General features: G+C 45.5%; 2 protein-coding genes across 7 annotated transcripts in view; one reads left to right on the forward strand and one right to left on the reverse strand.

Annotated features, from left to right (window-relative positions):
- Nucleotides 1-21909, forward strand: part of CENPP (centromere protein P) — a 251839-nt gene that overhangs the window by 188519 nt on the left and 41411 nt on the right. The gene's annotated exons all lie outside the window — the stretch shown is intronic.
- ECM2 (extracellular matrix protein 2) overlaps nucleotides 1-21909 on the reverse strand; it is a 73255-nt gene that overhangs the window by 25355 nt on the left and 25991 nt on the right. For 4 of the 5 annotated variants that reach the window (XM_059656273.1, XM_059656276.1, XM_059656272.1 and 1 more), the window contains 4 exons: nucleotides 12067-12261; nucleotides 9794-10285; nucleotides 7583-7698; nucleotides 5816-5951 (listed from right to left, as the gene is read on the reverse strand). In XM_059656273.1, the coding sequence (XP_059512256.1) occupies nucleotides 5816-5951; nucleotides 7583-7698; nucleotides 9794-10285; nucleotides 12067-12261 (939 nt within the window). The remainder of the gene's footprint in view (nucleotides 1-5815; nucleotides 5952-7582; nucleotides 7699-9793; nucleotides 10286-12066; nucleotides 12262-21909) is intronic. The other variant, XM_059656274.1, reaches the window with a different exon arrangement.

The following is a 21909-nucleotide window of genomic DNA, read 5'->3' on the forward strand; positions in this document are numbered from 1 at the left end:
ACGGCAGCATATTTCACAGATCTAGAACAAATAATCCAAAAAGTTATATGGAACCAAGAAAGACCCCCCAATAGTCGCAGCAATCCTGAGAAAGAAGAACAACTATACTATAAAGCCATTGTAATCAAAACAGCCTGGTCCTGGCACAAGAAAAGGCATAAAGACCATTGGAACAGAACGGAGACCCCAGAAATTGATGCAAGCCATTACAATCAATTAATATTTGACAAAAGAGGCAAGAGCATACAATGAAATAAAGAGTCTCTTCAATAAATGGTGCTGGAATCATTGGACAGGGACATTAAAAAATGCAACTACTCCACCTACTTATCCCATCCACAAGGATAAACTCACGATTGATAAAAGACTTAAATGCAAGTCACCCTATATAATAAAGAGCTAATATGCTAATTAGACTGGATGGCAGAATAACCGTCTGGAACAACCTTCGGAATAACCAGTGGCAGGGCCCCGGCTGCCTCGGCCCTTGCAGCCCTAGCTGCTGCCACCCTCTGCAGGGCGATCTGTGGCGGGGAGGGTTCTGAGATCGATCGTCCTGCAGAGGGTGGCAGCAGCCAGGGCTGCAAGGGTTGAAACCCTTGCATGAATTTTGTGCATCGGGCGTCTAGTGGAACCATAAAAATCGTAGAAGAAACCATAGGCAGCAAAAATCTCAGACATCTCGTATGGCAGAATTGTCACTAGTACGTCTCCTAGGGTAAGAGAAACAAAGGAAAAAATAAACAAATGAGACTACATCAAACTGAAAAGCTTCTGTACAGCAAAAAAAAAACAAAACACACACACACACACACACACACACACACACACCACCAAATTGAAAAGGGTTGAAAAGGGAACCCACTGTATGAGAGAACATATCTCGAAAATATATAAAGAACTCATACAACTTAACAAAAGGAAGACAAACAATCTAATTAAAAATGGGCAAAGGACCTGAATAGACACTTCTCCAAAGGGGACATACAGAGGCCAAGAGACAGATGAAACAATGCTCAAAAGTCACTGATCATCAGAGAGATGCAAATTAAAACAACGATGAGATATCACTTCACACCTGTTAAAATGGCTACCATCAATAAATCAAGTGCTGGTGAGGATGTGGAGAAAAGGGAACCCTCGTACACTGCTGGTGGGAATGCAGACAGGTGCAGCCTCTGTGGAAAACAGTATGGAGCTTCCTCAAAAAACTAAATATGGAATTGCTGCACTGAGCCACCCCTGATCCCATTTCTGGGATCATATCCTATGAATCCTGAAACACCAATCAGAAATATATACACCCCTATGTTCATAGCAAGACAATTTACAATCACTAAGATCTGCAAATAGTCCAAGTGCCCATCAATAGATGAGTGGATTAAAAAACAAAAAAGGGGTTTATTTACACAATGGAGAATACTATCCTATGTAATAAAAGCCTAATATGCAAATTGACCAAACTGGCAGAATGACCGGTCGCCATGACTCACACTGACCACCAGGGGGCAGACGCTTAATGCAGGAGCTGCCCCCAGCCTGCAGGCCTCAGGCCAGCCAAGTCAGGTGTGAGTGGGCCCCCCAGTCGACGCACTGGTCGCCCTGCAGATCGGCCCTGATTGCCGGCCAGGCCTAAGGACCCTACCCGAACACGAATTTCGAGCACTAGGCCTGTAGTGCAGCTATAAGGACAGGTAGCATCTCTTATCTTTGAAACAGGGTGGAGGGACCTGGAGAGTATGCTAAGCAAAATAAGCCAATCAGAGAAAGACAAGTATCACATGATCTCACTTATATGTGGAATCTAATGAACAAAATAAACCTACAAGCAAAATAGATCCAGACTGACAGATCTCGGGGATGGAAGAAACGGAAAGAGATTAACCAAAAATGTAATATGCATATATGCATAGCCCTAGGACTAGACAATAGTATAATGATTCCTGGGTAGGGCCAGGGGCTGGGTGGGAAGGGGGTATCGAGTGCAAATGGGGGCCATCTGTTATACTGTTTATAATTTTTTAAAATTATAAAAAAATCATGAGCAGCTCAGCAATAATGATTGCCAGAGGCATCTGAGTCAGATATTCAGGGTGTAACTTTGGAGTTTTTTCAGTGGTTAAGATTTCCAGCATAGCGGATGTTTTCATATTCAACTCAAGTCACGGCCATCACCCTAAATGCTCTGTGCAATCCATTTCCTACTTGTTGGCCTGTCAGAGAAGCAAGACAGTGCTCTCTGGAGTCCAGACCACAGATGCTAGGGGACACCCTGTGGAGACAGCAGCAGGCGTGGTTGGATGGTGGTGTTCAGGGTCTGTTGAAGGACTGGAGACAGGAATTTGTAAAGCCAACCAGTAAACTTAACAAGTAATTGTAGTTCCTCATATTTTCTTTAATTTTCAAAACTGAAGATCCTGAGAATCCAGCATATTTATCTTCAGGCTTGCGCTTTTAATAGAAGTTTTCCAGTCAAAAACAGGTAACAGAAGTCGACTAATGGTTATTTCATTACCTCAGAAGAGAGAAACCTAATACGCGATGCAAACTTATGGTACTATGCATCATTTTGCAATAATTCTCTCATTTTTCCGTATAATGTATATATAGGAAACACAGTATGTGTGTTACTGTCTGTAACAGGAAACTGGACAGAGTTAGAAAAGATTAAAACGTGTAGGTTAGATGGGGGCAGAAAGGGGATTCGTTAGCAGGACATTGGCAGGAGGTCATTCCTGTTGCGGGGGACAGCATGACAGGTTATAGGTGTGGACAGGCATGTTTTCAATCCATCGGTTTTCCCTTGCTGTTCCTCTCTGCCCTTCTATTCCTGCTTCTCAATTGTAGAGGTAACTCTCTCCCACGTGGGCATGCAGGTCTCAGCATCCCATCTAGGGAGCTCTCAGGGCCAGCACAGGCCGCAGCTCCTGGTTGTCCAGTTCCTGCGCCTCAAGCCCATCACCCCTGCATCCCCGCCGACAGGCAGGCCCTGCGTGCAGCCTGTGGTGTCCAGGTTCTTCCTTTCCTCCACGCTTTTGCTCATGCTGCATCTCTCTGAAGTGTCTGCTCCCTGTTTCCCTGGAACTACAGAACCCGGAACCTGGATGTCCTGGTGACGCCCCGCCTCCAGAGAATGGGAGACAGCAGGCCCTGATGGCCCAGCCGGGCTTCCTGGGAGCGGGAGCGAGCAGACAGCGCTGGGGACGGCGGTGCCGTGGCGGCAGGCCCGCCCAGCTCTCTGCCTGTCAGCCCAACCTGCAGGGGCAGCAGGACTCAGGAGCTAAGCCGTTTCCAGGGCTGCAGCACTGAGGAGAGAACCCAGGCCCGGCCTGTCTCTCATCATTGATGTTTCTATCTCTCGCTCCCTCTCCCTTCCTCTGTAAATTAATTAAAAGAAGTGTGTCTGTGTGTGTGTGTGTGTGTGTGTGTGTGTGAGAGAGAGAGAGAGAGAGAGAGAGAGAGAGAGAGAGAGAACGAACCCAGCCCGAGTGGTTAGCACTGGCCAGGGCTCAGAACACAGCCACACAGAAGCGCAGGGCCTGGGGGGTGGCAGAGGAGTGCCTCCTCGCGCCCCCATACAGGCAGCAGCTCCCCGGACCATCCCTCCTGGGGAGGAGGGAGCATCTGTTCATGAGGGAGAGGAGGAGAAAAGCAGTTGCAGGAATGTACTATAGCATTTTCTAAATGTGGACTTGGGTTTTACAACATTGTGTCGTGTGACAATACAGTTGCATGATTTCACATGTAATTCACACACAGCCCCTAGTACACACATGTAATTCACACACAGCCCCTAGTACACTTCTTCTAAATTAAGTGTTACTTTGGTCTGGTTTAATTTCTAGCAGTTAGAAATTGAATTTTCTAATATCTTTTCCACATTAAAAAGCCCATCAAAATTTGTGCTTATTAATGTTTTTCTTGTGTACCCTGAAACTCATCTGGAAATAGAGTATTTCCATAACTCTGGAATCCTCAGATTTGGCAATTCTCATTATTGTTTTCCCATCAGAACTGTTTCCTTCCTATGAAGTTTTTTAGGAATGAAAGGAAATAATTGAATTGTTTTATTCCTTTAAAGTCTTGGTTTATCAAGATACATGAACATGCCCTAACCAGTTTGGCTCAGTGGATAGAGCGTCAGCCTGCGGACTGAAGGGTCCCAGGTTCGATTCCGGTCAAGGGCATGTACCTGGGTGGCGGGCACATCCCCAGTAGGGGGTGTGCAGGAGGCGGCTGATCGATGTTTCTCTGTCATCGATGTTCCTAACTCTCTATCCCTCTCCCTTCCTCTCTGTAAAAAATCAATAAAATATCTTTAAAAAAAAAAAAAAAGATACATGAACATGCCCTAGCCGGTTTGGCTCAGTGGATAGAGCATCGGACTGAACACTGAAGGGTTCCAGGTTCGATACCAGTCAAGGGCACATGCCTGAGTTGCGGGCTCGATCCCCAGTGTGGGACGTGCAGGAGGCAGCCGATCAGTGATTCTCTCTCATCATTGATGTTTCTATCTCTCTCTCCCTCTCCCTTCCTCTTTGAAATTAATAAAAATATATTTTTTAAAAAGATACATGAACATGATAAGTATATTTCAGATCAAATAAGTGTTGAGCACTATACCTCAAGAGCTACATTAGACTGTTGGGAAGATAAAACAAGAAACTTGCCAGTTAGTCTTAAAGTAAACCATAATCTAATCAAAGACATTAGCTAGAGTTCCTGAAAAAGCTAAATATAAAACTGCCTCTTTTTATAGAGTTCACTAATGACATTGAAAGGAAATTAATTAGTCCTGCAGGGCGGGACTGGGCAAGAGGGGCCGGATATGCCCTGGAGCCAACCTCCTACGGTCCCTCCCCAGCTGGCAGGCGCCAGGGCTGACAGGGCGTTTATAGAGTGAGCGGGGCCTCCGGCTGGTGGGGTCCCTCAGCCTGGCCTGCGGGGATTGGGCTGAAAGCGGCTCCCCAACATCCCCCGAGGGGTCCCGGAGTGGGAGAGGGCACTTTGCAAAGTTGCTGTCGCTTGGCAGCTCCTGCATTGAGCGTCTGCCCCCCGGTGGTCAGTGCGCGTCATACCTACCGTACGGTTGGTCAGTGGGTCGGAGCGTCGCTTAGCCTTTTACATATATATAGATCGTATGACAACTTCAGCTCTCCAGCTTGTCCAGAAACAACCACAAGCAGAGTCAGTTCTAGGTGTATCAGATGCATGGACCGCAGGCCCTTGCCTAACACCCACCCATAGGAGAGCCGGGCTGCCCTGCAGCCACACACCTGGCATCCTCCACCCTGTGCTCGGGCCAGAGACACTGCATGGACTGCCTGTGCCCACTTGCTCATGTGATACAGAGTCTATATGCCAACATATGACAGATTATAGTAGCGAAATGTGTGCAGGCAGTGGGCTGAGGTGCGTGCACTGCGCATGCAGGAGCAATGAGGAGACCGTCCCAGCCCTGGTGTAGCATCACCAGCACCAGCACAGGCCTCTGTCCCGACAGCACCCACACGTGGCTGTGTGGGAAGTTAGTGTCGCTCAGGGTGCTACAGGTCTGGAGCTCAGTCACTGTTTGTAGATGATGAGGACCTGAAGTCATGGAGGTTTTATTTCCATGTAGAGGACTTGTTAAGACAATGGGCAGTTTAAAATACATTTTAAGAAGTTACACCAATCAATATTAAAACAAGGTGTCTCCATTTAAATGGTAAAGTGACCTAAAAAACCTTGCCAGCTATTCATCCGGCAATACCACAAATAAAATTCCCCCAGGTGACAGAGGTACACGGACATGTTACAAGCGCATGCTTGGTACCTGACAAGTGTTCTTCATCGATAGCGCGAAGCTTGTTCTCACTGACTTTGAGTTCTTCCAATGTAGGTGGCAGCTCCAGAGGAAGCTCTGCCAGGCTGTTTCCATTCATATTCAGGTACACCAACTTCTTCAAATGCTGAAAAAGCAAATCTCAGATGACTATTTCATCTGGCACAGGTGTCCAGTACATCTCACTTGAATGTTCAGTTAGCTGCAGTTATGCCTCTAAGCCTGACGTACTGGGGTTTAGATGGGGGTCCCCATCTTCTCCCTGCCCTGCAGATGTCGGTCCTGTGAGTGTTTATTCCGGGCATTTTCAACCACACTAGGCAGTCATGTTCCACTCGCCATAGGGATCTGTCACACGTTACTGTGGCCACGGAAACGAGAGAAATCTCCTACCGCACTGGGTTGGTTATATTTTGCTAGATCTTGGGTTTTCACCTTCTCAGCAGCAGACACACAGTTATTAAAACTCTGCGTATGAGAGTTTTCTCTGTATGACGTACTAGTGCAGGGGCCTGAGTCCCTCATGAGTGCTGGTGTCAGGATAGCAATCTGAACCCTGTCAACGTATTTGTAAAACTCAGTTTTCTGTTCATTAACAGAAGCAGAATTATAATAGCACTAATGATGGAGCAGATTCTTCAACATGGAGTGGTCAGGCATCACAAGCCATTGCTCTGTGGCACCCTCACGGTTTTGATGGGGTGAGGGGGGCGTCTCCACCCGAGGCTGCTGGTTGGCGGCACTGCCTGGCTGCCTGCGCCGAGCACTGCAGCTGGCGGGTTTGAGTGGGGCCACGTGGACGACTCACGTCAGTGGGTTCAGAGCCCAATGTGAGCAGTTTGGGATAGAAACCCCCAAACAGGAAGAGAAGGTGACTTCCTACAATGTCTTCCTTTTTATCCAATACCGGGAGTGCGTGGGTGCCCAGGTTTCGATCCGGACAGCTAGCCTGCGGGGCACTCGGTCTGTGTGTGAGTGTGGACCTTCTCACCTGCCAGCCCCGAATGGGGGTGTGAGCCAGGACCTGTGTGCCTCAGAGGGAGTTGTGCAAAGAGGGGACAGGCCTGCCCGAGGGGGCGGTTTGACCCAGTGGCTGTGGTACTGGTGCTGGGGCTTCTGCAAGCACACCTATTTGTGAGTATTGTGTACACACAGCCGTCTCCTTTCCTGCTTCTGCATTTTTTTCTCTGAAATTCCTTGATCCTCTCTTCTTTTCTGCTTTTTAGAGAAAAAAATGTCAAATCTGAGTCTTTCAGAAATTTATCCTGTGCTGTTTCCCATCTTCTTCCCTCTTCTTTTCCCAACCTGAACGCCGAGTCCATTTGTGTTTTCAGATGCCCTCTTGCTAACGTGTCCCTTCATCAGTGCTGCCCGGCCCAGAGCAGGGGCTCACATGCGCTGCCGCCCAGCGTTTGGGAAGCTTCCAGACCCTGCCCTTCCTCCCTGGAGCACCTCACGCACATGTTCTCAGCGACGTGGGGGAAAATTACTCTATAAATTTAATACATTTATTTTGTTATTGGTGCGGTGTCTGGTGCTCTAAGGGTATGACAGCCAGACACATGTGACATAACATGCTCTATTCAAGGTAAAGCTTCAATACAGTTTAGGGACATCAGGGAAGAAAGTTTCTCCGCTTAGGAGAATGCTACCAGGTAAACGTGCAGCTTTTCCTCTCTTCCCCATCTCCACCACTGCCAGTACCAGTCATGGGAAAGCAATCTAAATAGATTGTGACAAATCAGAACGTGGGTTTACCTTGAATGCTTCTGGACCTATGCCTGAAGAGGTGATACTATTTTTGCTCAAATCAAGCCTTTCCAAATTCGGTAGTCCATTAAATGCTTCGTCGGGAATGGAGGTGATGGAATTGCCTAGGACAGGACAGTTGTGTTTCAGACCGATGTGCCAATACATACACACACGTGCATTTGCACAGAGAGCAAACGAGAGTCTTCTCTGTATGAAAAAGCAATACTCATAGCATGGGCCTCCGGGAGGTATATCACATCAGCAGATGCACATTTAGAAAAGTAAACAACTGGGGCTACCCTGTTTCACAGAGTCAGAACGTGCACTCTAAGGACTTGCCATGCCCTGCACCTCAGGTTTTAGATAAAGCTGCTTAAAACATCCAGCGTGTACTTGCTAGACCACGCTGTGAGCATTGGGCATCGTATGACTGATGGTTTCTAGAAGGTTATGGTTTCTATAGCTCTTCATCTTTTCCCATTGGCATTTCTTAGGCCCTGGCTCACAACTATAACCCTGCAATTAATCAACGACATTGTGGGCATGTCAATTGCCTTTCTGGAGCACCAGGCTCAGTCCCTAAATCAGCGGCATGGGGAGATAATCTCATCACCTCCAGATCTGAGGTTCTGCTCCCATGACTGTGATCTACAGAAGTTCCTATGGGCCTTAACTTTATGGGGTTTTGTTTTGACACTTGGTTAAGTACAGTAGTCAGTGGTTTTAAACTCAGAAAATGAGCTTCCCAGATAGAGTAAGCACAATATAAACCAATGTGACCTTCCTGCAAAACCAAGACCGTGTGTGCACCGGCCATTCACCATCGTAAGACTAGATGTTCGCAAACCAAGCTTTCTTGTGGGACATCTGGCACGCGGGCACAGGAGGGGCTTTGCTGGGGTCACAAGAGCGTGGTGTGAGGAGGCCATGATGCAGAGGGGTCTGTCACAGACTGGCCATCCTGAGCAAAGGTGTCAGACCTTTCCTGTTGAGTATAAATGATGTTATATCATTTATTATTTTGATGGTAGTTTATTGCTGTGATTTCCCCCAGGATGTCTGAAACCCCATTTAGACCCTGTGGCCCCTGCATCTGCAGGGCCACCCCTCATGGGCCATATCACCATTGTCCATTTGGCCCAGCCTCCTTGCCAGCCAGCCACACCAAACCTGGTCATGCTGTTCCTCCACTAAGGACCTTTTCAGGTGGCCCTATAAACACAGGAGTAGAAGGACGGGACCATCCATGTCCACCAGAATGGCTAACATGAGGGAGAACGGCTGACAGGACACAGAATGCAAGTTAAACGCATCTCTGTGTCACTTAGTGGTCCTACTCCTGGCACGTACTCCAGGGAGAAGAAAACGGGGTCTCCACAGACATCTGTATGTGGGTGTTCATAACCACAGAACTGCCCCCAACTGGAAACACTCCAGATGCCTCAGCTGGTACCACCGGTTCATCCAGACAGCTCTCAGCAGTAGGGAGGGCAAGATGCTGACCAAATGCAACAGCCTGGATGACCCCAAAAGCAGTGTGATGGGGGAAGCCAGCTAAGGAGGCCGTGTGCCTAGTGACCCCGTTCTCATGATGTCTGGAAACGTCTAAACTACAGACACAGACACATCCTGGTGGCTAGGGCTTGTGAACAGAGGGACATGAAGAATTGGGCAGAGGTTACCTGTCTATATGCATGTCTCAAAACTCAGTACCATGCTAAAAATAAGTTTAACTCCATGAAAGTTACCCTCAGTAAAGCTGACTTTAAGAAAGAAGTCCAGCCCGGCCGGCATGGCTCAGTGGTTGAGTGTTGACCCTGAACCAGGAGGTCACAGTTTGATTCCAGGTCAGGGCACATGCCCGGGTTGCAGACTCGATCCCTAGTAGGGGCCATGCAGGAGGCAGCAGATCAGTGATTCTCTCTCATCATTGATGTTTCTATCTCCCTCTCCCTTCCCCTCTCTGAAGTCAATAAAAACATTTTTTTTAAAGAAGTCCATGAGAAATCATGGTTGGATTTGGAGGACTATGCATTACATCCAATTATGCTATACTGTAGTAAAACACCTACCTCTTCTGCAACGTTTGTGTTTAAAGATTGCGAAAATAGTCCGTTTAGAATCCATTTATATTACGAGATTAAAATATAACATTCATAGGGGAATGAGTTATTTACTTTTAAAGCTGAAAATGAAATGGACATCGACATCTCTTACCAGCAAGCTCCAGGCTTGTTACCTCGGGTGCTGCCAGCGGTGGTATCTGGGTGAGGTCTGCATCGTTGCAGCTGATGGTTCTGTAGGACAGAGAGCACCCGCTGGGCAGAGCTGGCCTGCGTCTGGGAGGAGCACCGGCTGGGAGTTGGGACAGCACCTGTAACACACCTCTGGTTTCCTCCTCCTCCTCCTCCTCCTCCTCCTCCTCCTTCTCCTCTTCCTCCTCCTCCACCTCCCTGGCTGTGTTTCCGTGGGGACGCGCCTGCCTGCCCTCCTCTCCAGGCCTCTGTTCAGCCCTGCTGCGCTGCCCCTGGCCAGGAAGTCTTCCTCTGTCCCCAGGCTCCGGGCTCATTTTCTTTTGCTCCCTGTCTTCAGTTTCTTTCATTCCTTCAGCCTCCTCAGCCGGAAGCTCCTCTTTTCTCAGTGCTTGGTCCAGGTTCGCCCAAGGAGGTGGCCGCTGCCGATGATGTGAATTCGGAGGTTCTCTTTGTCCTGAAGAATCACCAGAAAAGTCAGTTCTGTCATTAACGCTCTAGCACTGATGGCGAGTAGGAGGCTCCGACCATGCACGGAGGAGGCAGCAGGGGCACATTGTGATATGAATAAAAGAAGAATCATAGCAAAAGGGAGGCTAGTGAGTATTCCCTCCAGGTATTTGAGTGCAGTTTAAACATGAAATGCATCTTAAAATTTTTGCTTGAATAGTTTTAATAGTAACTATTTCTGCTGTAAGATCTATTATAGACAATTTTTGTTTTACCTGAGGTTTTACTATTTCTACTCAGGTGTCATTCTACCTGGTAACTACAGGGGGTGCAAAATGATAAGTAGCCCCGTTGTTTATTAGTGGGGTTGTTGATAAGGCAAGAATGTGTGCACTCTCAGGCTTATGGTAGTGAAATTGGCTTTTGTTTATAGATTTATTATTTTTTTCCCAATTTCCTTTCAGCTCCATGAGTCTAAAAGCACCCTTTGCTAGAAAGGTCGTTTTTTCTCCTGGACTCTACTGAAATCATTTTGCTTCTTGAGACTTACAGAAAACATCTGGCTTAACTAACCGAGAGATACACATCAGAGCCCTGTGTACTACTACATGGCGATAAGAGCAGGAATAGCGTGCAGTGCACAGCTGGCCCACATCGGAATTAGCTGTCACTGTGTTTGCTAAAGGCGGGCAGGCGTGGCTTCTAGGAAGGAGTGAGCTCAGGGTCCAGGCTTCCTTCCATCAAATACATAAAACTATGTATTCAGCCTCTCCTTGCCTTCATTTAATACTAAACAAATCATCCCTAGAAAGAACTCAAAGAATAATTATTTGAAGATTTCAATTCAGTATATAATGTAAAGTGTTTGAGTTATTTTTTGACATCTTTAGCAGAAAATACAAAAGGAGAATAGAAAAAAATGAGCAGAAGGAAGCTAAAGCTATCATATTAAAACATTTAAAATCCTTCCTGTATACCCAAGTTTATTTTTCCAAAATAACTACAGCATTTTAGGAATAATTCAGCTCCTTTGAAAAATGAGAATTTCTGAATCTTTATAAGTTTTATGTTTCACCCCCCAAGGAGTCAATTTTATTAAACACGTATTTTCTAACACTTTAAAAATCATAATACCTTAGTGAAATAGCTGGTAGTATCCACCAAAGTACAGTTTCTAAATATTCTGAAGTTCTTCCTGGCAGGAGACCTGCCTGTGATCAGCCTTGACCACAGATGAGGAAACAACACCCAGTGCCTCTCGTGCCTGCTTCCCTGGGTTTGTATTTCAGAAGGCTGGGCCAGGCTGGCCCCTCTCCTGAGGGGCCTCTCCTCCCTCAGGGGTGAGCCTCCGGGGACCCTGGGTCAGTGAGCAGCCAACCAAGCCGCCTGGTGACCCTGGGCCCAGCAGCCCCGAGCGGGACACGCTCCGGACGCCGACCAGCCTCCCTGCTCACCGAGTTCTTCCTCTGCGTCTGGGCTACTCGCCGTGCCACAGGGAGCCAGCGGTGGGAGCCGGCAGGCCTCGCACCCTGGGCAGGGACCGCGGGCTGCCCCACCCTTCACGGCCTCTCAGCGCGGCTGCGGGGCCCACCGCCTCCTTCCCGCAGCTCGAATGGAGCGCTGATGCCTGCCCTCCCGTATCATTCTCAAGAATTTCTACGCCTGTCATCACTGTGCCAATAGTTTAAGTATTCTGACGACCACTTTATCATAAATTAGAGCAAGTGCAAGTAAACAGGGGAGGGCAAGGCCGAGTCGCATGTGATACTTTGGGCTGAACGTTTATACCGGAGTCCGAGCAGACCGGGCAGCACTCGCCCTCGGGGGTGGCGGCGCGCAGGCACCGCGGAGGCGGAGGCGGGCACCTGGTCCGGTCGCAGAGCACCCTTCCGGAGGCGCACAGGCAGGTGGTGCAGGGCTCCGGCGACCACGCGGCCCCGTGGTACATGGTCATCCCGTTCACCGAGCAGCGGCCCTTCCGCCCTAGGAGAGAGCACCGGACACTTACTTCCTGGCGCGGTCACCGCCTGGGCGGGACCTAGAACCACACAAGGTGGCCTCTGCGTGGCTCCCGCGGGGAGAGGTCTCCACGGAGCCTGTGGACGCCGCCCCTGCCCTCTGCTCCTCTCCTGGGAGCTGACTGGCCTGCGCCCCATCCTCACCCGCAGGATGGCTGTCATACAGGCGCAGACACGTGAGGGACATTTTTGTCCTGGCCCTCGTGTCATTCCTAGTAACTCGACCTAATATCTCACGTTGTCCCCAGGTTGCACTCCCAAGCGAGTCTCACATGTGTCCCGTCCTTCCCTCCCACTCAGTCCAGCCCAAGCCCTGCCATCTCCCCCGGAGACGCTTGCCCTGGGCCACTCCCACCACCCAATTCCTCGCGTGGAAGAAACACATCCACATAATGTTTCTCCTGATTATACAAGTCCTATATTCCATCAAAATTCCAATAGCTTTTTTTGGCAAAAATGCAAAAGTTTACCCTCAAATTCACATAGAATTACAAAGGGCCCTGAATATCCAAAAAAAATCCTGAAGAAAAATAACAAGAACAAAATTGATATTTTGTTCTTAGATATTTAAAAAGTTACTACAAACCTGCAATGGTCAGCGGTGGCCTCAGGATAAACACATAGTCCAATGGAATACTGAGACTACCTTACTATGGTCAAAGGATTTTTTTGATTTTTTTTTCAATTGAACTACAAAGATTTGCTTGCTTCTATTTATTTTTTTAAAAAATCCTTTATTGTTGAAAGTATTACATATGTCTCCCTTTCCCCCTCATTGACTCCTCCAGCCCATCCCCTGACGCCCCCCCCCCAGACCCTCACCACCCCACTGTCTGTGTCCATGGGTCATGCATATATGCATACAAGCTCTTTGATTGATTACCTCCCACCCCCCACCCTCCCTGCCTTCCCTCCAAGATCCTGCACTCTGTTCCATGCTTCCATGTCTGTGGATCCACTCTGTTCACTTTATCTTGTTACGTAGATTCCACATATGAGTGGGATCATGTGATACTTGTCTTTCTCTGACTGGCTTATTTCACTTAGCATGATACTCTCCAGGTCCCTCCATGAAATCTCAAAGGGTAAGAGATCCTTCTTTTTTACAGCTGCGTAGTATTCCATGGTGTAAATGTACCACAGCTTGTTATCCACTCGTCTGCTAATGGGCACTTGGGCTGTTTCCAGATCTTAGCTATTGTGAATTGTGCTGCTATAAACACAGGGGTATTTATACATACATTCTTTCTGATTGGTGTTTCAGGTTTCTTAGGGTATATTCCTAGAAGTGGGATCATGGGGTCAAATGGGAGTTCCATATTTAATTTTCTGAGGAAACTCCATACTGTTTTCCACAGTGGCTGCACCAGTCTGCATTCCCACCAGCAGTGCACAAGGGTTCCTTTTTCTCCGAATCCTTACCAGCACTTGTCATTTGTTAATTTGTTGATGGTAGCCATTCTGACAGGTGTGAGATGATACCTCATTGTCGTTTTGATTTGTATCTCTTGTATGATTAGTGACTTTGAGCATTTTTTCATATGTCTCTTGGCCGTCTGTATGTCCTCTTTGGAAAAGTGTCTGTTTAGATCCTTTGCCCATTTAATTGGATTGTTTATCTTCCTATTGTTAAGTTGTATGAGTTCCTTATATTTTGGATGTATCATTGCCAAATATGTTCTTCCATGCAGTGGGCTCCTTTTTTATTTTGTTGATGGTTCCTTTTGCTGTGCAAAAGCTTTTTATTTTGAGGTAATCCCATTGTTTATTTTCTCCTTCGTTTCCTTTGCTTTAGGAGATGTATCTGTAAACATATTGCTATGAGAGATGTCTGAGATTTTGCTGCCTATGGTTTTTTCTAGGATTTTTATGGTTTCACATCTTACATTTAAGTCTTTTATCCATTTTGAGTTTATTCTTGTGTATGATATAAGTTCATTCTAGTTTCATTTTTTTTGCATGTTTCTGTCCAATTTTCCCAACACCATTTATTGGAGACTCTCTTGACTCCATTGCATGCCCTTGCCTCATTTGGCAAATATTAATTGAGCATAATGTCTTGGGTCAATTTCTGGGTTCTCTGTTCTGTTCCATTGTTCTATATGCCTGATCTTGTGCCAGTACCACGTGGCTTTGTAGTATTACTTGAAATCTGATATTGTGATTCTTCCAACGTTGTTTTTCTTTCTCAAAATTGCTGCAGCTATTTGGGGGTCTTTTTTGATTCCATATAAATTTTTGGAGCATATGTTCTAGCTCTGTGAAATACACCATTGGTGTTTTAATAGTAGATTGCTTGCATTGTATGGACATTTAAATTATGTTAATTCTATGAATCCATGAACACGGTATATTCTTCCACTTGTTTATATCTTCTTCTGTCTCTTTTTTCAACATCCTTTAGTTTTCCGAGTACAGGTCTTTTGCCTCCTTGGTTAAATTTATTCCTAAGTATCTTAATTTATTTGTTGCAGTGGTAAATGGATTTGGTTGTTTAGTTTCTCTTTCTGAGAATTCATTATTGGTGTATAAAAAAAGCCATCAATTTTTGGATATTGATTTTTGTATCCTACTATATTGCCATATTCATTTATTTAATCTAGTAGTTTTCTTGTGAGAGATTTTAGGGTTTTCTATATACAACATCATGTCATCTTGCAAATAATGGGAGTTTTACTTCCTCCTTTCTAATTTGAATGCCTTTTATTTCTTCTTCTTGTTTGATAGCTGTGGCTAGCACTTTAGTACTGTGGTGGAAATGGACATGCCTTTCTTGTTGAAGTTCTTTATTTGACCATCTATTTTGAATGATAGCCTTGCTGGATGTAGTAATCTTGGTTTCAGATCCTTGCTTTTCATTACCTTTAGCACTTCATGCCATTCCCTTCTGGCCTGTAGAGTTTCTGATTAGAAGTCAGATGTGAGCCTTATGGGAGCTCCTTTGTAGGAAACTTCTTTTCACTTGCTGCCTTTAAGATCCCCTCTTTGTCCCTTAATTTTTGGCATTTTAATTATGACGTGTCTGAGCATGGGCCTGTTAGGGTTCTTCTTGCTTGGTGTTTTCTGTGCCTCCTGAACTTGTTTCACTTTTTCCTTTATCAGGTCAGGGACGTTTTCTGCATTATTTCTTTAAACGTGTTCTCTATCCCTTTCTGCCTCTTCTGGCACACCTGCTATCCTAATATTGTTACGTTTCACATTGTCCCACAGCTCCCTTAAGCTGACCTTCTGTTTTTTAATTGTATTTTCTTTTTGGTTCTCTGATTGAGTGATTTTTTTCAACCTTGTTTTCTAATTCACTGATTTGATCCTCAGCTTCCCCTAATCTACTGTGTGTTCCTTCCAATGTGTTCTTTATTTGTGCTATGTCATTCTTTATTTCCAACTGTTCTTCTTTCATAGTTACTATACCTTTTTTAATTTTATTGAGCATCTTTACCATCATTACTCTGAACTCTATGTTTCATATAAATTTTTTATTCCTGCTTCATTTATCTCTTCTTCTGGAGAATTCTGTTGTTCTTTCATTTGGAGTTGTTTCTCGATTTGTGGCTGTGTATTAGGTAGATCCATTATGCCTCTCAATCTCCAGTGCAGGACAGTGTCAAATGCTGTTTCTGACTAATTATATCAGGGAAAGACTTAAAGCCTCCAGAACCTACCTCTGCCTACAGATTGATAGGATTCCACTTGAATGGTCACATGCAACAGGGTGGGGCAGTTGTTTCTGCCTGGAAGCTAATTGTTATTTTTAGTCTCTTACATGGCCTCAGGGCAAGGTATTTTCCAATAGGATGGGTCAACTGTCTTCCTCTCAGGCAAGGCAAATGTTTGCATGAGAAAGATGACCTCTGCAGTGTGAGGGAATGACTCAGCACAAGAAACAGGGGTGTCTGCATTCTGAGCTCTAAACCCAGAGCCCCCAATCCTGGCTTCTGCTCACACAGCTCCAGTCCACTCTGCCCTCCCTCTGGCGGAGCACATGGTAGGCGGCTCCATAGGGAATTTTGTGTTTGGCCCTTTAAGAGGGTGCCTGAGAGAAACCAAGATGGCAGCATAGGTAAACACCAGAAATTGCTGCCTCCCACAACAAATTCAAAAATACAACTAAAAGACAAAACAGACATCATCCAGAACCACAGGAAGGCTGGCTGAGTGGAAATTCTACAACTAGAAGGTAAGAAAAAAGCACACTGAGACTCAGAGGAGGTGCGGAAGTGCAGAGGTACAGAGGCGCATGCGGCAAGGGCTGGCACTGAGGACACGGTTGTCTTTTTGAATTGGAAGGGAGTCACAAGCCCGCAATTGCTCTGATCTCCAGTTCCAGGTGAGTCTCTGGGGAACCAGACTCAAACGGGGAGAAACTGGACTGTCTGGCAGCAGGCAGAACTCGGAACTCTAGGGCGGCTTTCTCTCAAAGGTGCTTACAGGAATTACCGGGACACTGAGATGTGGGCCCCTTAGGGCAGGACTGAGGATCAGTCATAGCTGGTTGCTCCACCCTGTTGATTCCCTGAGACCCACCCAAGCTGCGGTAGAGGCTTTTGCATATGAATGCCTGGCCCTTTGCAATCTGAAAATTACCTAACAAACTGCAGCTGGGCCAGAGAGACCCAGAACATCCAAAAGAAGGCCCAAGGCCCCACAGCAGCTTGCACTGCTTCACAGCTGGGCTTCATCTGGGCACCTCCAAACCCCAAACAAGGAAGGGGATTCTGCAGATCTCTTCGTAGCTCCTGCTGGGTAGCCTCAGGCAGAGGCTAAATTAGCACCTCCTTAGAGATCCAAGAGCCAGTGTACCCAGTGGTCAGAGTGGGACCATCCAGATTACAAGTCCTCAGATCCATAAGGGACACACTCAGGGGGCAGACTCAGTGAGCACCAAAGCCCCACTGAAGCAAGTCTTGCCCCAGAACGGTGTCTTCAGCACAGAAGTTCTCCCACTGTAGACACAGCTGACTCTCACAGCCAATTGGCCTGGAGGTCAATTCCTCCCAGTAATACCTACAACTATCAAGGCTTAACTACAACAAGACTGTGCACAAAGCCCACAAGGGGATGCACCAAGAGTGTCCACCTCAGGTAATTGGGGAGGCTGAGCCACTGGGCCCTATAGGACACCTAGCACACAAAGCCACTCTACCAACACAGGGAAGCATAAAAAATGTGGAGACAAAGAAACAGGTCACAAATGACAGAAATGGAGGAAAGCAAACTACAGGATATAGAGTTCAAAACCACACTTTTAAGGTTTTTCAAGAACTTTCTAGAAACCGCCAATAAATTTAGTAAGACCCTCAAAAGTCTGGTGAGACCATCGATAAATGTAGTGAGACCCTCAAGAAATCTAGTGAGACCCTCAAGGTTATGAAAAAGGACCAACTAGAAATTAAGCATACATTGACTGAAATAAAGAATATTATACAGAGTTCCAACAGCAGACTAGAGGATCGCAAGAATCAAGTCAAAGATTTGAAATATGAAGAAGCAAAAAACACCCAACCGGAAAAGCAAAACGAAAAAAGAATCCAAAAACACGAAGATAGTGTAAGGAGCCTCTGGGACAACTTCAAGCGTACCAACATCTGGATTATGTTCAGCTGACAGTCGTATGGGTATTCCCTTGTAGGTAACTGAGTTTCTTTCTCTTGCTGCTTTTAAGATTCTCTCTTTGTCTTTTGCTCTTGGCATTTTAATTATGATGTGTCTTGGTGTGGTCCTCTTTAGATTCCTTTTGTTTGGGGTTCTCTGCGCTTCCTGGACTTGTAAGTCTATTTCTTTCACCAGGTAGGGGAAGTTTTCTGTCATTATTTCTTCAAATGGGTTTTCAATATCTTGCTCTCTCTCTTCTTCTGGCACCCCCATAATCTGGATGTTGGTACGCTTGAAGTTGCTCCAGAGGCTCCTTACACTGTCTTCATAATTTTGAATTCTTTTTTCTTTTTGTTTTTCCGGTTGGGTGTTTTTTGCTTCTTCATATTTCAAATCTTTGACTTGATTCTTGCGATCCTCTAGTCTGCTGTTGGGACTCTGTATAATATTCTTTATTTCAGTCAATGTATGCTTAATTTCTAGTTGGTCCTTTTTCATAACCTTGAGGGTCTCACTAGATTTCTTGAGGGTCTCACTAAATTTATCTGCGGTTTCTAGAAAATTCTTGAAAAACCTTATAAGTGTGGTTTTGAACTCTATATCCTGTAGTTTGCTTTCCTCCATTTCTGTCATTTGTGACCTGTTTCTTTGTCTCCACATTTTTTATGCTTCCCTGTGTTGGTAGAGTGGCTTTGTGTGCTAGGTGTCCTATAGGGCCCAGTGGCTCAGCCTCCCTAATTACCTGAGGTGGACAGTCTTGGTGTACCCCTTTGTGGGCTTTGTGCACAGTCTTGTAGTTAAGCCTTGATAGTTGTAGGTATTACTGGGAGGAATTGACCTCCAGGCCAATTGGCTGTGAGAGTCAGCTATGTCTACAGTGGGAGAACTTCTGTGCTGAAGACACCGTTCTGGGGCAAGACTTGCTTCAGTGGGGCTTTGGTGCTCACTGAGTCTGCCCCCTGAGTGTGTCCCTTATGGATCTGAGGACTTGTAATCTGGATGGTCCCACTCTGACCACTGGGTACACTGGCTCTTGGATCTCTAAAGAGGTACCAATTTAGCCTCTGCCTGAGGCTACCCAGCAGAAGCTACAGAGAGATCTGCAGATTCCTTTTCTTTGTTTGGGGTTTGGAGGTGCCCAGATGAAGCCCAGCTGTGAAGCAATGCAAGCTGCTGTGGGGCCTTGGTCCTTCTTTTGGAAGTTCTGGGTCTCTCTGACCCAGCTGCAGTTTGTTAGGTAATTTTAGATTGCAAAGGGTCAGGCCATTCATATGCAAAAGCCTCTGCTGGCAGGTTGGGTGGGGCAGGGTCTCAGGGAATCAACAGGGCGGAGCAAACAGCTATGGCTGATCCTCAGTCCTCCCCTAAGAGGACCCGGGTCTTACTGTTCCGTGGTAATCGCTGCAAGCACCTCTGAGAGAAAGCCGCCCTCAAGTTCTACCAGATGCCAAACCGTCCAGTTTCTCCCCCTATGAGTCTGGGTCCCCAGAGACTAGCCCGGAATTGGAGTTGGGCCTTCAGGAGCTTGAAAAAGACAACCGCACCCTCCGTTGTCAGCTCTTTCCATGTGCGCCTCCTTACCGCTGCACTTTACTTCCGCGCCTCCTCTGAGTCTCAGTGTGCTTTTCTCTTCCCTTCTAGTTGTAGAATTTCCACTCAGCCAGCCTTCCTGTGGTTCTGGATGATGTCTGTTTTGTCTTTTAGTTGTATTTTTGAATTTGTTGTGGGAGGCAGCAATTTTCGGTGTTTACCTATGCTGCCATCTTGGTTTCTCCTCCTCTGCCGCCATTTTTAATCTCTGGTCAAATGATTTTTGACAAGAGGGCCAAGACCGTTCAGTTGGGGGGAAAATAGTCTCTTTAACAAATGGTGCTGGGACAGCTGGACATCCATATGCAAAAGAATGAAGTTGTCTCCTACCTCACTCCAAATATAAGAATTAACTCAAAATGGATCAAAGACATACATATAAGTGCTAAAATTACAATACTCATAGAAGAACACATAGATGTAAATTTTCATGACTGTGGGTTTTTAGATATTATTCCAAAAGCCCAGCAACAAAAAACAGATAAATTGGACTTTAACAAAATTAAATGTTGATACGTCAAAGGACATGATCAAGAAAGTAAAAGGACAGCTTACACAATGGGAGAGAATATTTGCAAATCATTCTCTAATAAAGGCCTAATAGCCGCAGTATACATAAAGAACTCTCATAACAACAACAGAAAGACAACCCAATTAAAAAATTGAGCAATGGACTTGAATAGACATTTCTCAGAAGATGTACAATGGACAATAAGCACATAAAAAGATGGTCAACATCATTAGTCATTAGGGAAATACACAGTAAAACAAAACTTCATATCCACTAAATGGCTATATTTTAAAAAATGGAAAATAACAAATGTTGGCAAGAGTACAGAGAAATTGATATCTTTGAACATTGCTTGTAGGTATATAAAATGGTGTCTGTCACTTTTTTGAAAACATTTGGTGGTTCCTCAATAAATTAATCATAGAGTTTCCATATGGCCCAGCTCCTAGGTACCCCATGTTCCACTTCTAGGTTCCACTTCTATATACCCAAGAACATTGAAAACAGGAGTTCAAATAGAAACTTGTTTACAGGCGTTTATAGCTTGCTATTCACAGTAGCCAAAAGTTAGGAACAACCGAAATGTCAATCAACAGATGAATGGAGAAACAAAATGTGGTCTATCTGTAGATTGGAATATTATTCAGCCATAAAAAGGATGAAGTACTGACACATGCTACAACATGGATGAACTTTGAAATCATTATACTAACGTGGAAGAAGCCAGACACCAATGGCTGCAGATGACTCCTTTCATATGAAGTATCCAGAGTTGAAAACTTTAGAGACAGTTCAGTAGTTGCCAGGGCTGGGTTAGGGGGAACGACTGCTTAATATTTTGGAATTTCCTTTTGGTTAGGAACTAGATAGCAATCATTGTTACACAGCATTGTGAGTTTACTAAGTACCACTGAATTGTACACTTTATAATGTTAAAATGGTAAGTTTTTTATTATTTCATTTAGCTGCAATTTTTTAAAAAGTGCTATAAAACCACTGGAAAGCATTTTAGGACGATTGAGAAATGTTTACACACATCGATGTGTTTTTATGCAAACTTGCCTCCATTACATATTTGTGAGCAGCTTTGAGAGCACATCACGCACACTGCTCTCCCCCACTGCGCTGCACATGGTGGGTGTCGGTCCTCTTCGCTAGGGACGCGGGGCTCCTCGCGCTCGAGCAGCTGGGGACAGTGTCAGCATCATGCCTTTGACTCTTCCTGGTCATCCTGTAAATGTGACCTAAGTTGTATATTTTCGTGGACATTTTGTTATTTCCGTTAACTTCGTAGAAATACCATCCATCATGTAGAAGCATTTGGTTTTCTTGAGACAATATATGAAGTGTTGGCCACAGAATATTATGTGGTGTTATTGCCTTACGTCTTTTGAAATTTTATGTAAAGGTAATATATACAATATAATTATTTTTTTCTTCTAAATCTGCAAAAATGTGGACTTTGAAATCATTATACTAAAGTGTTCTTAAAAATGGCTGTTGTGCCGAAGCCGGTTTGGCTCAGTGGATAGAGTGTCGGCCTGCGGACTGAAGGGTCCCAGGTTCGATTCCGGTCAAGGGCATGTACCTGGGTTGTGGGCATATCTCCAGTGGGAGATGTGCAGGAGGCAGCTGATCGATGTTTCTCTCTCATCGATGTTTCTAACTCTCTATCTCTCTCCCTTCCTCTCTGTAAAAAATCAATAAAATATATTTTTTTTAAAAAAATGGCTGTTGAAATATTTGACAGAATTTCCAATCTTTTCAGCCTTTAAAAATTCAATAATTTAGGCCTGCTGGTGTGGCTCAGTGGTTGAGCATTGACCTGTGAACCAGGAGGTCATGATTCGATTCCTAGTCAGGGCACATGCCTGGGTTGTGGGCTTGATTCCCAATGTGGGGCCTGCAGAAACATAAGTG

This window comes from Myotis daubentonii, chromosome 11 (assembly GCF_963259705.1).
Source record: "Myotis daubentonii chromosome 11, mMyoDau2.1, whole genome shotgun sequence".
Lineage (NCBI taxonomy): Eukaryota > Metazoa > Chordata > Mammalia > Chiroptera > Vespertilionidae > Myotis > Myotis daubentonii.